The sequence below is a fragment of the Xenopus tropicalis genome, chromosome 8, assembly GCF_000004195.4.
Source record: "Xenopus tropicalis strain Nigerian chromosome 8, UCB_Xtro_10.0, whole genome shotgun sequence".
NCBI classification, from domain to species: domain Eukaryota; kingdom Metazoa; phylum Chordata; class Amphibia; order Anura; family Pipidae; genus Xenopus; species Xenopus tropicalis.
Genome location: NC_030684.2, coordinates 12,708,059 through 12,724,529, shown reverse-complemented (window position 1 = coordinate 12,724,529; position 16,471 = coordinate 12,708,059). Strand labels below are relative to the sequence as shown.

The window sequence follows — 16,471 nt, the reverse complement described above, 5'->3', positions numbered from 1 at the left end:
CACGTTTGGTTGTGGAATATTTAGATCCTTATTACGTGGGGGTTAATTGACTGAGCGTTAGTATTCATGGTGTGAGTGGCGCTCTCCCCTCCCTCACTAACAGTATTGCAATATCCCAGCTCCGTGACTGCTCCGCTACCGCTAGGCCGCTGGGATACCCACGGTGCCAAATAGTCTCCTGCATGCAACCCTAACCTGGCAACCCTAACCTGGCAACCCTAACCTGGCAAGCCTAACCCTAACCTGGCAACCCTAACCCTAACCTGGCAACCCTAACCTGGCAACCCTAACCTGGCAACACTAACCCTAACCTGGCAACACTAACCCTAACCTGGCAAGCCTAACCCTAACCTGGCAACACTAACCCTAACCTGGCAACACTAACCCTAACCTGGCAAGCCTAACCCTAACCTGGCAACACTAACCCTAACCTGGCAAGCCTAACCCTAACCTGGCAACCCTAACCCTAACCTGGCAACCCTAACCCTAACTTGGCAACACTAACCCTAACCTGGCAACCCTAACCTGGCAACACTAACCTGGCAACACTAACCCTAACCTGGTAACACTAACCCTAACCTGGTAACCCTAACCCTAACCTGGTAACACTAACCCTAACCTGGTAACCCTAACCCTAACCTGGTAACCCTAACCCTAACCTGGTAACACTAACCCTAACCTGGTAACCCTAACCCTAACCTGGTAACCCTAACCCTAACCTGGCAACCCTAACCTGGCAACCCTAACCTGGCAACACTAACCCTAACCTGGTAACACTAACCCTAACCTGGTAACCCTAACCCTAACCTGGTAACACTAACCCTAACCTGGTAACCCTAACCCTAACCTGGTAACCCTAACCCTAACCTGGCAACACTAACCCTAACCTGGTAACACTAACCCTAACCTGGTAACCCTAACCCTAACCTGGCAACCCTAACCTGGCAACCCTAACCTGGCAACACTAACCCTAACCTGGCAACACTAACCCTAACCTGGCAACACTAACCCTAACCTGGCTAGCCTAACCCTAACCTGGCAACCCTAACCCTAACCTGGCAACCCTAACCTGGCAACACTAACCTGGCAACACTAACCCTAACCTGGTAACACTAACCCTAACCTGGTAACCCTAACCCTAACCTGGTCACCCTAACCCTAACCTGGCAACCCTAACCCTAACCTGGCAACACTAACCTGGCAACCCTAACCTGGCAACCCTAACCTGGCAACCCTAACCTGGCAACACTAACCCTAACCTGGCAACCCTAACCTGGCAACACTAACCCTAACCTGGCAACCATAACCCTAACCTGGCAACACTAACCCTAACCTGGCAACCCTAACCTGGCAACACTAACCCTAACCTGGCAACCCTAACCTGGCAACACTAACCCTAACCTGGCAACCCTAACCTGGCAACACTAACCCTAACCTGGCAACCCTAACCCTAATACACTGGCAACCCTAACCTGGCAACCCTAACCTGGCAACCCTAACCCTAATACACTGGCAACCCTAACCCTAACCTGGCAACCCTAACCTGGCAACCCTAACCCTAATACACTGGCAACACTAACCCTAACCTGGCAACCCTAACCTGGCAACACTAACCCTAATACACTGGCAACCCTAACCTGGCAACACTAACCCTAACCTGGCAACACTAACCCTAACCTGGCAACCCTAACCTGGCAACACTAACCCTAACCTGGCAACCCTAACCTGGCAACACTAACCCTAACCTGGCAACCCTAACCTGGCAACACTAACCCTAACCTGGCAACCCTAACCTGGCAACACTAACCCTAACCTGGCAACCCTAACCTGGCAACACTAAACCTAACCTGGCAACCCTAACCTGGCAACCCAAACCTTAACCTGGCAACCAATGATCACTTAGTGATGTTAGGCCCAACATTCATACAGGATTTCTGGGTCACGGGTAGGTTTGGGCTGAGCTCTCCCTTCCATCATCCCTGGCCCGTGACCTTACTCTACTTGACTTCCACTTCCTGCAGCCTCTATTTATAGACTACCCCCTGCCCCACCCACCTCCTTTGTGACATCAGAGATGGGCCAGGTTGGGGGCAGGTCTATAAATAGAGGTGCCTTGCTGGGTTGGGTGCGGATAGGGTGCCTGACATTATATACATGCCCGACCCGCCCAACTCTGACCAGTCCTGCATTTGTAGGAAGGCCACAAAGGCCTGGTCCTGGGTGGCACATTTCTAGGGTCTGGGGACTGTCCCAGAATTGCACCTTTTCTTTCTTTAGGTGGCACAAAGTACAAGTCATGCTCAGGGTGGGTTCCATTCCAGAGCTGGGCCAGAGAGGAGGGCCGACATTGACAGGCCCAGTGACCACCCCCTCCCTGTGTGCACATTCGTGAAGCTTCAGAGGGGCGGGGTTAACAACTAGTGGGCGGGGGCAAGAGTTTGGACTATGGTACAGAACTCATCCATGCCTAGCGCCCCCTTCTATTGATCATATTGATGACCTAAGAAGACCCTTTAGGCAAGACCAGCAACAACACGCCAGAGTGGTCCTCGCCCCCAGAGGACATTCAAACTTGCCCAGTTGGGGCGGCCATTGGAAGGGCTCCATGAGCTGCCGACTTGGTCTGAAGGGACTAAATCTCGGGGTTAAGGAACCGGAGAACAAACCACCCTACCCGCTTTAACGCCAAACGTTGTGTTCATCACTTTAATTACAAAAATCAGAAGTTTGCAGCTCCACACATCAAAAAAAGAATAACAAATGACAATGCAAGATCATTTCCACAGTTTCTTAAAGCCCGAACTTTTGTTTTTTTTTTGGTGATGCTTTTCCTTTAATGGTGTCATAGGCTCAAACTCGGTTCCCCCCCAAAGTCCAACTGCCGACCAGACAAACCCCTCCACCCATAAGAAGAGGAAAGAGTTCACGGACGTTTTCATTGGACAGTAAATGTCAGAATACTGGACTGTAAGACTGGAGACTATAGAAGAAATAAAAGCATCGCATGTGTGCTCCAGAGAACCACCCCGAGCCCTCGATTGGCCAGTTGGTCACCCCAATGTCCGGTGCAGCTCTACCATCCCTTATCCAAGGCCTTTCTCTTTATGATGACCAGGTCCATAATGCATTGCCATACTGCAAGCTCCGGGAAAACGCCAGAGAGAGAATGTGCTTTCTTGAAGGTTCTGAAGACCAGAAGGTACCAGAAGCGCTTCCATCAGAAAAGGGGGGAATTAAATTGTCTGAACAACTGGAACAACCCAAAACATAGACCACATGTAGGGAGCACCCAATCAAAACCCAGAGGTGCAGCAGAAGCCGGAGAAGATGTTAACGTCACAGGTGCTGGCAAGTTCCATCTTCTCTTGGGTGAAGCTGGACACCTACAGCAGGGCACCATCAGAGACAAAAGGGGTTACGCCATGGAAGGTATGTGCACAGGGATGTCTCACTGACACTGTGGGGGTCAATATCCGGTTAATGTGATCTTACCAAAACAAATGCCAGCCAATCATGGCCCACAGGGCACAACAACAGTCATTTGTCCATCTGGTGAACCATTGAAACGTTAAATTCCCCCGACCTACCCAGTGTTCTCTCTTGTACCTTCCTTTAGTCTGGGTGAAGGCGCTTCCTTCAACAAAGCCCTGGCAGTAAAAGGGAAGGGGGAAAAAAACAGGCAGTAACTTTACAGTTCCAAGATGTTGGGTGCTTAGATGGCACACCCTGGTTGGCTCCAGTCACGTTATTGGGCAACTGTCCAACATTTCTCCTGTGCAGAACAGTAGGAAGAAATTAGTTCTCTTCCCGCTGAGGTCGAATTTTCATCTCGGTGAACTTCAGGGAGTACTGCCAACCTGTCCAGCTGGACCACTCGATGCCGTCGGCGTAGGAGGCATGATGGCCACGCAGGTATTGGCCATTTAGGTTGGAGGTGTGGCAGTTGCGGTACCACCAAGCACCGTGATAGAAGCTGGCGCAGTTGTTCTCCGAGTGGTCATTGTCCATATCCTTAGTGGTGAACTTCATACCACTGTGCTTCCCCAGGGAATCTCCTGGTGGGACAGAAGAGAGGAGACTGTCAGAAAAATGGGTCTCGGAATGGGAGAAAGTCTAGAGTGGCTTCTACCTACATTGGTTGATCTGGTGAAGACCAAATCGATGCTTTGGAGCATTTCTTGCCCAACACATGCAATCTGATTGGATCAGCCCAACTTTAAGCCAACATGTTGGTGGCCATGCTCATTTGGTGACCTTGTCTAACGTGCATATCATATTGTCTATGGTAGTCCCTAAGGATCTCTAATAGTCAACAAACATTACTTATTTAACATGGATCTAGTGTCCTGCGGTGGGGTGGAGTACCCTCATCAAATGTGAGCAGCGAGAGGGTTACTGCTAGGTAAATGTGGGTGCTGATTGGTAGGCAGGTCTTCATCTTGGGTTGCAAGGCTTCTCCACCTACCCTACCACTAAGGGGCCCCTGTAACGTATGTGTTGGGCTGATGGGATGTTCTAGTTGGATAGGTTTGACTCAATGTTGGAAGACAACTGGCCGTACCTGCTGTGCCGGTGTAGTCCGATATGGTGATAGGGTACCCGTCTTCCTCAGGGTTGACGGAGAACAATCCAACGCCAAAGGTGTTGTACAGAGCATAGGCCGTAGCGTTCTCAAAGTCTTCCAGGTCGATACGGAGCTGATAGTGCGTCTGCATGGTGAGGAGATGGATCCTCTGTAGGCCTGGGTTGGGGGGAACACAATGCAATTTTATTTCCTAGTGTAACCTACCCTTTATTGGGGTTAGTAAGTATAACGTAGCTATGTAGATAACCCCATAGGTAGATCATGACTCTTATGGACTAGACCTCTGCCCCTCTAGCTTAAACTGGGCTGATAAAAGCTGCCAACTTGGCCCCTCTAGTCCAAGTCCAGTAGCTTATTGGCCTCTGTATGGGGCCCTCCTTAAGGCCTGCCTAATGGGGCAAAAATCAATGCATAGATGTGATCCTCTCCTGGTGGGTCCCCATAGGTCTGCAGTATGATTGAGTAGATCTAGAACGTACACCAACGCCCATACTGATTTTGGTATCTTGGTTCTGCCAGGCCCACATAGCACATAGGTGCTAAACTGCCCCAGTGTGGTTACCTTCAGCAACCAATCAGTAGATAATTGCTGATTGGTTACTATACAAAAAGGGTGCCAGCTTGTGGATGAGATTTAAAGGGCCAGAACACTAGAAAATGGCAAAAAGACATATTTATAGGTTATTTATACCTCAAAATATGTTTTTTTTTCTTATCAGCAAGAGCCCAAATGTTTCTCCCTATTCCTAGACTTATCGTGCTGGGTCAAACGGCTTCAAATCCCCCCTACCCCTACCTCAATTATCTCAACATTCCCACTGCCAGCAATTGGGGCAATTTTGGGCTTTCCGATGCCGCATTTCCTGCAGGGAAAATAACAGTGGGCAAAATGCCTGAAATCACTATGCGTGGCGCCGGCCTTAGGTTACCGAGCCATAGATGCCCCCCTGTCTACTGGCATTATTTATATAAATGGCCTTAGCAAATACCCAATTGTGCCAGCCTCCTGTGCTATTACCCGTGCCCTGCTTTCCTGCCCTGTGTTCCTACCCTGCATTCCTGCCCCTGCCCTGCGTTCCTGCCCCTGCCTGGGTTCCTGCCCCTGCCCTGTGTTCCTGCCCCTGCCTGGGTTCCTGCCCCTGCCCTGCGTTCCTGCCTCTGCCCTGCGTTCCTGCCCCTGCCCTGCGTTCCTGCCCCTGCCCTGCGTTTCTGGCCGTGCCCTGCACTCCTGCCCCTGCCCTGCGTTCCTGCCCGTGCCCTGCGTTCCTGCCCGTGCCCTGGGTTCCTGCCCGTGCCCTGGGTTCCTGCCCATGCCCTGCGTTCCTGCCCCTGCCCTGCGTTCCTGCCCGTGCCCTGCGTTCCTGCCCGTGCCCTGGGTTCCTGCCCATGCCCTGCGTTCCTGCCCGTGCCCTGGGTTCCTGCCCGTGCCCTGCGTTCCTGCCCCTGCCCTGCGTTCCTGCCCGTGCCCTGGGTTCCTGCCCGTGCCCTGCGTTCCTGCCCGTGCCCTGGGTTCCTGCCTGTGCCCTGGGTTCCTGCCCCTGCCCTGGGTTCCTGCCCGTGCCCTGCGTTCCTGCCCGTGCCCTGGGTTCCTGCCCGTGCCCTGGGTTCCTGCCCGTGCCCTGGGTTCCTGCCCGTGCCCTGCGTTCCTGCCCCTGCCCTGCGTTCCTGCCCCTGCCCTGCGTTCCTGCCCGTGCCCTGGGTTCCTGCCCGTGCCCTGCGTTCCTGCCCGTGCCCTGCGTTCCTGCCCGTGCCCTGCGTTCCTGCCCGTGCCCTGGGTTCCTGCCCCTGCCCTGCGTTCCTGCCCGTGCCCAGGCCACACATGGAGCTGATTAGTAGATAATACATCGCATAGGATGTGGCTTCCCGGAATGCTCTGTATGTTTCCTGTACAGCCATTGGCCCCTATATCATTATTGATCCCTGTCTCCAATAATCATTGCTCCCCCATGAAACTGACAGCTAGCCTCCCTTCATTTCCAGCCGCCGCTGGCCGGGGGGGCCCTGGGGGGACGCAACCCTCATCATTTAAATGAGCACATGATGCCAATGCAGAATGCAAATCAAGGGATCCGTGTGATGGCGCCGACTCTGCCCGTCTGTTTGCTGATTTCAATTAAGATTCTCTCTGGCCGGGCACAGCCAGGCTGGCACGCTGAGCCCCAAATGTGCAGATTGGTGGCCAAGAGAGAGCGGCGTGCTATTCCCCATATGCCCAGGCCCTGCCCAGACTGGGGGGTCACTGGATGCCATAGACAGTCACTATTTATTGGGCTGGTGGGGGGCCCCTTTGGGCTTCTGCATAAAGGTGTATATAACAACGGGGCACATAAATTACATAGGCCTTGCCTAATAACCAGCCCACCTCCCTGCACGGCCAATACTAGGCACCTGGGCGGCAGCCACACTTGGGCAATGTCCTACTGGGTTTGGCCAGTGCAGAGCTTGACTTGAATAACAGTACGGGGAGACCTGCTGAGGGCAGAGTAGAGAATGAAGGCAAATACAGATGGAGCACATAGGTGGCGGAACATACACAGAAGATGGCTCCTTCCTATCAGATAGGGGGCTTCCTCCATATAGTGGAACAGCCTGGAGTAAGCTTAAGAGCTTGCACTTATGTGACCTCCAGGGGTTGTGATGGATGAACAATCTGAGCACATTACCACCAACCTGTCCCCAGGTCTTGCCCAGTCGCCCCACCCCGGTCTACCCAGCGCCATAATTTCGAGGGGCACCCATCACTTACCCAGCCAGTGTTCCCCCGTCAGCTTCCCAAAGCCGTCCCGATACTGCTCCCATCCCTGGAAAAAATTCACAGAGCCGTCCTCTCTCCTCTGAAATACCTGGGTAGGGGGGGGGAAGAGACTTGGAATTAAAACAACCCCCTTCCATCCTGGGACATAATAGTATCACCCATGGGGCACACACAGAATTCTATGGGCTTGGTAAAGATGGTACAGAAGCTTTTAGGATCCCTTACTTGGAGCAATGACCCCACACAAGTACCAACTGGGGGTCCTCAACCAGCCATGTGGGCCAGGATTTGCCTCTTCAGGGAAATCAAAACTGTTTGGATCAGATGAGATATTGAGGGCCAGTTATAGGCCCCATAAACAGAGCTTGTGTAGTCCAGAACCTTGTGTAGTCCAGAACCTACCAGTCCAAATCTGCTAAGGCAGGGCCAACATAGGGTTGGGACAGGCCAGTTATAGGCCCCATAAACAGCGCTTGTGTAGTCTAGAACCTTGTGTAGTCTAGAACCTTGTGTAGTCCAGAACCTACCAGTACGAATCTGCTAAGGCAGGCCCCACATAGGGTTGGGACAGGCCAGTTATAGGCCCCATAAACAGAGCTTGTGTAGTCCAGAACCTTGTGTAGTCCAGAACCTACCAGTCCAATTCTGCTAAGGCAGAGCCCACATAGGGTTGGGACAGGCCAGTTATAGGCCCCATAAACAGAGCTTGTGTAGTCCAGAACCTACCAGTCCAAATCTGCTAAAGCAGGGCCCACATAGGGTTGGGACAGGCCAGTTATAGGCCCCATAAACAGAGCTTGTGTAATCCAAAACCTTGTGTAGTGCAGAACCTTGTGTAGTCCAGAACCTACCAGTCCAAATCTGCTAAGGCAGGGCCCACATAGGGTTGGGACAGGCCAGTTATAGGCCCCATAAACACAACTTGTGTAGTCCAGAACCTTGTGTAGTCCAGAACCTACCAGTCCAAATCTGCTAAGGCAGGGCCAACATATGGTTGGGACAGGACAGTTATAGGCCCCATAAACAGAGCTTGTGTAGTCCAGACCCTTGTGTAGTCCAGAACCTTGTGTAGTCCAGAACCTTGTGTAGTCCAGAACCTACCAGTCCAGATCTGCTAAGGCAGGGCCCACATAGGGTTGGGACAGGCCAGTTATAGGCCCCATAAACAGAGCTTGTGTAGTCCAGACCCTTGTGTAGTCCAGAACCTTGTGTAGTCCAGACCCTTGTGTAGTCCAGAACCTTGTGTAGTCCAGAACCTACCAGTCCAAATCTGCTAAGGCAGGGCCCACATAGGGTTGGGACAGGTGGTGCTGTAACAGGCCGGACAGGTTTGGAGAGTGGCCCGGGTATAGGTATATCAGTGGATTTGGGGCACCCTATTACTTCTATTCAGGCTGTAGGCCACATGAGTAGATCAGTGCTATCCGGCCTTGTCTATGGGTGCCCAAATAGGCCAATATCTGGCTGGGCCTGAGTCTGTGTGTGTATGGCCGGTTGTAAGACTGACAAGGACAAATCACTCCAAAGCAATGGGAAAGGTGTAAGGGGGTAAAACTGCCACTTTGCAATGGATTCGGACGCTGGCGGCCGCCCTGCGCTACAGGAAGACTCCATAAAGAGCAGATACAGGGAATTATGTATCAAGGAGCACCGGGAGCTAAAGCCGCCTCCCATTTATCAAAGGAAATAATCTCCCAGCATGGCAGCCCCGGCACTTCCTTTGATTTATCAGATCCGTTGGTGGCTTCGCTTTACTGCCGCCTGTGTTTGATGGAGCGTCGGCTCACAGCCCCGGGTGAAGGGGTTAAAGGGTTTATGAAGTTTCATTGTGTTTTACATCGATGTTTGTGTCCCCAAAGACGGAAAAGAAGAAGAGACGCGGGCAGGGCCATATTTAATCACTCAGCCGGCGAGAGGAAAACCCTCACTAATCTGCTTCGACCTTGTACTGAGAACAACTGCGGGAGGCTAAGGGGAACACTATGGCACCTCCCTCCCATATGTATAAATACAAATATACAGAGAAGGAATGTTCTGGGCACACAATAAGCTGTACCCCCATACTGTACTGTCTAAGGGAAACACTATGGCACCTCCCTCCCATATGTATAAATACAAATATACAGAGAAGGAATGTTCTGGGCACACAATAAGCTGTACCCCCATACTGTACTGTCTAAGGGAAACCACTATGGCACCTCCCTCCCATATGTATAAATACAAATATACAGAGAAGGAATTGTTCTGGGCACACAATAAGCTGTACCCCCATACTGTACTGTCTAAGGGAAACACTATGGCACCTCCCTCCCATATGTATTAAATACAATATATACAGAGAAGGAATGTTCTGGGCACACATAAGCTGTACCCCCATACTGTACTGTCTAAGGGAAACACTATGGCACCTCCCTCCCATATGTATAAATACAAATTACAGAGAAGGAATGTTCTGGGCACACAATAAGCTGTACCCCCATACTGTACTGTCTAAGGGAAACACTATGGCACCTCCCTCCCATATGTATAAATACAAATATACAGAGAAGGAATGTTCTGGGCATACAATAAGCTGTACCCCCATACTGTACTGTCTAAGGGAAACACTATGGCACCTCCCTCCCATATGTATAAATACAAATATACAGAGAAGGAATGTTCTGGGCACACAATAAGCTGTACCCTCATACTGTACTGTCTAAGGGAAACACTATGGCACCTCCCTCCCATATGTATAAATACAAATATACAGAGAAGGAATGTTCTGGGCACACAATAAGCTGTTACCCCCATACTGTACTGTCTAAGGGAAACACTATGGCACCTCCCTCCCATATGTATAAATACAAATATACAGAGAAGGAATGTTCTGGGCACACAATAAGCTGTACCCCCATACTGTACTGTCTAAGGGAAACACTATGGCACCTCCCTCCCATATGTATAAATACAAATATACAGAGAAGGAATGTTCTGGGCACACAATAAGCTGTACCCTCATACTGTACTGTCTAAGGGAAACACTATGGCACCTCCCTCCCATATGTATAAATAGATATATAGAGAAGGAATGTTCTGTGCTCATAGTAACCTTTAACCTCACATTTTTATTGTTCTGATTACAAAGAATGTATTACCATTAATCTATAAAGTATATTTCTCTCTTATAAAGGCAATTGTGGTGCCTCGCCAGCCGCTGTAATGCAGGGGTATATACTGCCGGGGGCCCCAGTGGTTCCTGTGTGTGACATATCAGATAATTACACGACTGTATGGGAACAGCTGGGCGCCATAAGACAACTCGCACCTTTTCATTTGGCGCGTGGGACATGAATTGGAACCATCAATCAGGTTTCCTTATTCTGTGCCTTCAAACACATCCCGGTCGCCATCAAAGCCCCAACAAACTGCTTTGTGGGGGGGTCACAATAGAAACCGTCATACTTGTTTACAGGGAGCAACAAGGGAGAGAGAATGGGGGGTATATGAGCTGCTCCCCTGTCTGTTTTGTAGGAATGGCGGCTATAGATGGAGGCACCGGAGCCTAATGATGGAGGAACAAGCGGGGGGTGCATAATCAGGGGGGGATGAAAGGAGACAAGGTAGAAGGTGAGTTTGGGGGGGAAGGAATGGGAAGGGGGGGGCATAATCAGGGGGGGATGAAAGGAGACAAGGTAGAAGGTGAGTTTGGGGGGAAAGTGAAATGGGGGGGAAGGAATGGGAAGGGGGGGCATAATCGGGGGGGATGAAAAGAGACAAGGTAGAAGGTGAGTTTGGGGGGGAAGGAATGGGAAGGGGGGGCATAATCAGGGGGGGGATGAAAGGAGACAAGGTAGAAGGTGAGTTTTGGGGGGGAAGGAATGGGAAGGGGGGGCATAATCAGGGGGGGATGAAAGGAGACAAGGTAGAAGGTGAGTTTGGGGGGGGAAGGAATGGGAAGGGGGGCATAATCAGGGGGGGATGAAAGGAGACAAGGTAGAAGGTGAGTTTGGGGGGGAAGGAATGGGGAAGGGGGGGGCATAATCAGGGGGGGATGAAAGGAGACAAGGTAGAAGGTGAGTTTGGGGGGAAAGTGAAATGGGGGGGGAAGGAATGGGAAGGGGGGCATAATCGGGGGGGGGATGAAAAGAGACAAGGTAGAAGGTGAGTTTGGGGGGAAGGAATGGGAAGGGGGGGCATAATCAGGGGGGATGAAAGGAGACAAGGTAGAAGGTGAGTTTGGGGGGAAGGAATGGGAAGGGGGGGGCATAATCAGGGGGGATGAAAGGAGACAAGGTAGAAGGTGAGTTTTGGGGGGGGAAAGTGAAATGGGGGGAAAGAATGGGAAGGGGGGGGGCATAATCAGGGGGGGATGAAAGGAGACAAGGTAGAAGGTGAGTTTGAGGGGAAAGTGAAATGGGGGGGAAGAATGGGAAGGGGGGCATAATCAGGGGGGGGTGAAAGGAGACAAGGTAGAAGGTGAGTTTGAGGGGAAAGTGAAATGGGGGGGAAGGAATGGGGAGGGGGGGCATAATCAGGGGGGGGTGAAAGGAGACAAGGTAGAAGGTGAGTTTGAGGGGAAAGTGAAATGGGGGGGAAGGAATGGGGAGGGGGGGGGCAGGCACAGGGTCAGGCTTGTTTCTGTTCCCATCATTAAATATAAATTCCCCCTTTGGCTACAAAAGCCCTGTCTTTGGCCAAAACACTAAAATATTCATACACTTTGCTTCCACCCAGTGATTCACGGAGCTCCACAAATAGACGGGAGCCTTCTACTAACAGCGGGGGGGGGGGGGGGTCCCACATTAACCCCTGCCGCCGGCTCAGTATTACACTTAATTGCATTAATATCTCCCACTGCTAAATATTCATGGGGTTCCTAATGCTCCTTTTATCAACAACGAGCCGACTCTGCTTGGATATAACGGGAGGTCCTGGGGGGCCGGGGGGATAGGGTATCAGATCTTTCAATTATTCAGCACAGAGCCACCAATTTATAGGGGGGGGGGATAATTTCCATGTAATACAACAATACACAGTTAAACATGTGCAGATATATAGACTTACACACATACAGCAGGCCCATTGCTTGTTACAGCACAAGGAACAGCTTGGGGGGGGGGGGGTTGGGGCAGATGGGAAATTAAATAAAGGGGGAAATAGGGGGTCAAACTAAACCAAAACCAACCAAAATGAAATTGGATAGGCCCACTGGATATGAATGACTCAACAGCCCCCATATGGCACGGTAAGGCCAAACTGCCCAGTTACGTACCGTCCAGCCCCCTCCGTCGGTAGTCATGTCGCAGAAGACTTGGAAGCCCGATGGGTAGTGGATAGGGAACACAGAATAGACCCCATCCTCCTGCTGCCCACTCATGTAGATGTCGTAGCAGTCCCGAGGCTTGGAACCTGGGAGAGAAATGAAAAAAAAGCTCAGAGGATTGGTATTGGCCAAATCTGGTGGCAAAAATGTGCTAGGTAGGAAGGTATGGGGTAGTAGGAAATGAGATAGAGACAGTAGGGCAAGGGGGTGGCTGTAGGGCAAGATGACACCAGTATAGCAAGGGGGTGGCTGTAGGGGATGATGACATCAGTAGAGCAAGAGGGTGGCTGTAGGGGGATGATGACATCAGTAGAGCAAGGGGGTGGCTGTAGGGGGATGATGACATCAGTAGAGAAAGAGGGTGGGCTGTAGGGGGATGATGACATCAGTAGAGAAAGAGGGTGGCTGTAGGGGGATGATGACATCAGTAGAGCAAGGGGGTGGCTGTAGGGGGATGATGACATCAGTAGAGCAAGAGGGTGGCTGTAGGGGGATGATGACATCAGTAGAGCAAGGGGGTGGGCTGTAGGGGGATGATGACATCAGTAGAGCAAGAGGGGTGGCTGTAGGGGGATGATGACATCAGTAGAGCAAGAGGGTGGCTGTAGGGCAAGATGACATCAGTAGAGCAAGGGGGAGACAGTAGGGCAAGATGACATCAGTAGAGCAAGGGGGTGGCTGTAGGGGGATGATGACATCAGTAGAGCAAGGGGGTGGCTGTAGGGGGATGATGACATCAGTAGAGCAAGAGGGTGGCTGTAGGGGATGATGACATCAGTAGAGCAAGGGGTGGCTGTAGGGGATGATGACATCAGCAGAGCAAGGGGGTGGCTGTTGTAGGGGGGTGATGACATCAGTAGAGCAAGAAAGTGGCTGTAGGGGGATGATGACATCAGTAGAGCAAGAGGGTGGCTGTTGTAGGGGGGTGATGACATCAGTAGAGCAAGAGGATGGCTGTAGGGGATGATGACATCAGTAGAGCAAGAGGGTGGCTGTAGGGGATGATGACATCAGTAGAGCAAGAGGGTGGCTGTAGGGGGATGATGACATCAGTAGAGCAAGGGGGTGGCTGTTGTAGGGGGGTGATGACATCAGTAGAGCAAGAGGGTGGCTGTAGGGGGATGATGACATCAGTAGAGCAAGAGGGTGGCTGTAGGGGGATGATGACATCAGTTGAGCAAGGGGGTGGCTGTAGGGGGATGATGACATCAGTAGAGCAAGAGGGTGGCTGTAGGGGATGATGACATCAGTAGAGCAAGGGGGTGGCTGTTGTAGGGGGGTGATGACATCAGTAGAGCAAGAGGGTGGCTGTAGGGGGATGATGATATCAGTTGAGCAAGAGGGTGGCTGTAGGGGGGTGATGACATCAGTAGAGCAAGAGGGTGGCTGTAGGGGGATGATGACATCAGTAGAGCAAGAGTGTGGCTGTAGGGGGATGATGACATCAGTAGAGCAAGGGGGGGCAGTAGGGCAACATGGAGACACTTATACTAGCCACACCTGAGAGCTTAAAGATAAAGACAGTCCTAATAAATACAAATCCATGGCCGACCCATTAATATTTAGTAGTTGGAAACCCCCTTATTGTCTTTACAAAATAGGTAACAGCCCCTTTATTGCTAATGCCTATTCTACAGGTTTGTGCTGTATGCTGGCAAACTGTCAGCTCTAAGTGCCAGTGCCCCACCTTAGGGTGGAACACACCCCCCTGTCCTGCTTATACAACCAGACTAAGAGGTGAGAATGAGGATATTGTTGTTCCCATCAAAATCAGCTTTGAACATCAGTTGGTCCCGTGTAACCTCCCCTGGCAATGAGTCCAGGCCGAGCTCACTGCCAGCAGGAACAGCCTTGTACTCGCTGCCAGCAGGAACAGCCTTGTACTTGGTGCTAAACCGACCCTGACCCTCCCCACCGGGGAAACCATTTCATTGGCATTTCATTAATTTTTCAGCTTTTCAGATGCAAAATAAAGTCCGTCCCCATAAAGCAATCGATGAGGGTCTCCAGCGGTGTAGACGTGAGTCTCCTCTGGTCAGACGGGTCGGTGTGATTGGAAGGGAAGAGCCCTCTCGTCTGGGATGGATAAACAAATGGCTGGCGCGGGCTCAGGGCAAGTTAAATGTTCTTGGAAGTGAGAGCTGAGGCAGATGGCAGCTGGGTGTTGGCAGCGGGAGGAGATCTCTTACCGTTGGCGCAACCTCTAGGCCGAGAGCTTCTGGATGGAGCCCTCTGGAGATCGGCCTTCACTCGGGGTCGCCCTGAGCCCAACTCTCTCTGTACCGTCTCCAGGACTTCGCTCACCGAGCTGCCCAACTGGGCCACGTGGCTCTGACCCTCCGACAGCAGCTACAAAGGAACAATAACACACAGTCATCCTGGGCATTATATATATGAAAATGGCTTCTCACTGGGCCGCTTGGCTTTGACCCTAAGAGAGGAGCCACTCCGGGCTTATTAATTAATGTGTTCTTGTTGCTGTGGAGACAACGAGGTTGGTATTAACATTGGGACTTAGAGATAATCTGAAACACCCTCTCTGGGGGGGGGGGGGGGGTAGGAACCAGGCCCAGACTGAGACCCAATATAGGTCCTGGCATTCCCAGTACCCACAGGCACAAACAGCCCCCCCAGCCCAATAAATAGTGACTGTCTGTGGCACCTTACAGCCCCCCTGGCATTCCCAGTACCCAGAGGCACAAACACCCCCCCCCCCAGCCCAATAAATAGTGACTGTCTGTGGCACCTTACAGCCCCCCTGGCATTCCAGTACCAGAGGCACAAACAGCCCCCCCAGCCCAATAAATAGTGACTGTCTGTGGCACCTTACAGCCCCCCTGGCATTCCCAGTACCCAGAGGCACAAACACCCCCCCCCCCCAGCCCAATAAATAGTGACTGTCTGTGGCACCTTACAGCCCCCCTGGCATTCCCAGTACCCAGAGGCACAAACAGCCCCCCCCAGCCCAATAAATAGTGACTGTCTGTGGCACCTTACAGCCCCCCTGGCATTCCCAGTACCCAGAGGCACAAACACCCCCCCCCAGCCCAATAAATAGTGACTGTCTGTGGCACCTTACAGCCCCCCTGGCATTCCCAGTACCCAGAGGCACAAACAGCCCCCCCCCAGCCCAATAAATAGTGACTGTCTGTGGCACCTTACAGCCCCCCTGGCATTCCCAGTACCCCAGAGACACAAACAGCCCCCCCAGCCCAATAAATAGTGACTGTCTGTGGCACCTTACAGCCCCCCTGGCATTCCCAGTACCCAGAGGCACAAACAGCCCCCCCCAGCCCAATAAATAGTGACTGTCTGTGGCACCTTACAGCCCCCCTGGCATTCCCAGTACCCAGAGGCACAAACAGCCCCCCCCAGCCCAATAAATAGTGACTGTCTGTGGCACCTTACAGCAGCCCCCCTGGCATTCCCAGTACCCACAGATTGCCAGTCCGGGCCTGGTAGGAACTGAGCTTCCGACAGAGTCTACCAACTAAGGCCTTGGAAAGAGGGATGGTAGACCAACATAAAAGTAGGGTTGCCATCTGTCTGGTTTTGACCCGGACAGTTCAGTTTTTCAAGGGACTGTCTGGGTCAAAACCTTCTGCCCAAATTGCATCTGGCGGATGCAATGACCCCACCCCTGTTCGCATCAGGCGCACCCCTTTCTCCGGGTTTATAACCAAGCAAAGGTAAAGCGGGGACAAAGTGCAAGAAATGGGAACAATCCGCCATGTTTTTGCACCCTGCCCCAAATGAATTGCCACAAGTCTATCCACCCATGAAGACAGTGCTACCTGTGTTTGGCAGCACTGTATCTAAGAGTTGC

At 51.9% G+C, this 16,471-nt stretch overlaps 1 protein-coding gene across 2 annotated transcripts in view; it reads right to left on the bottom strand.

Annotated features, from left to right (window-relative positions):
• Positions 1 to 2,678: 2,678 nt before the first annotated feature.
• fibcd1 (fibrinogen C domain containing 1) overlaps positions 2,679 to 16,471 on the bottom strand; it is a 43,815-nt gene continuing 30,022 nt past the window's right edge. The window contains exons 4-8 of one of the 2 annotated variants that reach the window (XM_031890564.1): positions 14,835 to 14,994; positions 12,595 to 12,731; positions 7,332 to 7,428; positions 4,562 to 4,741; positions 2,679 to 4,055 (exon numbers count right to left, since the gene is read on the bottom strand). In XM_031890564.1, the coding sequence (XP_031746424.1) occupies positions 3,796 to 4,055; positions 4,562 to 4,741; positions 7,332 to 7,428; positions 12,595 to 12,731; positions 14,835 to 14,994 (834 nt within the window). In that variant the 3' untranslated portion in view covers positions 2,679 to 3,795. 2 annotated transcript variants of the gene reach the window in all.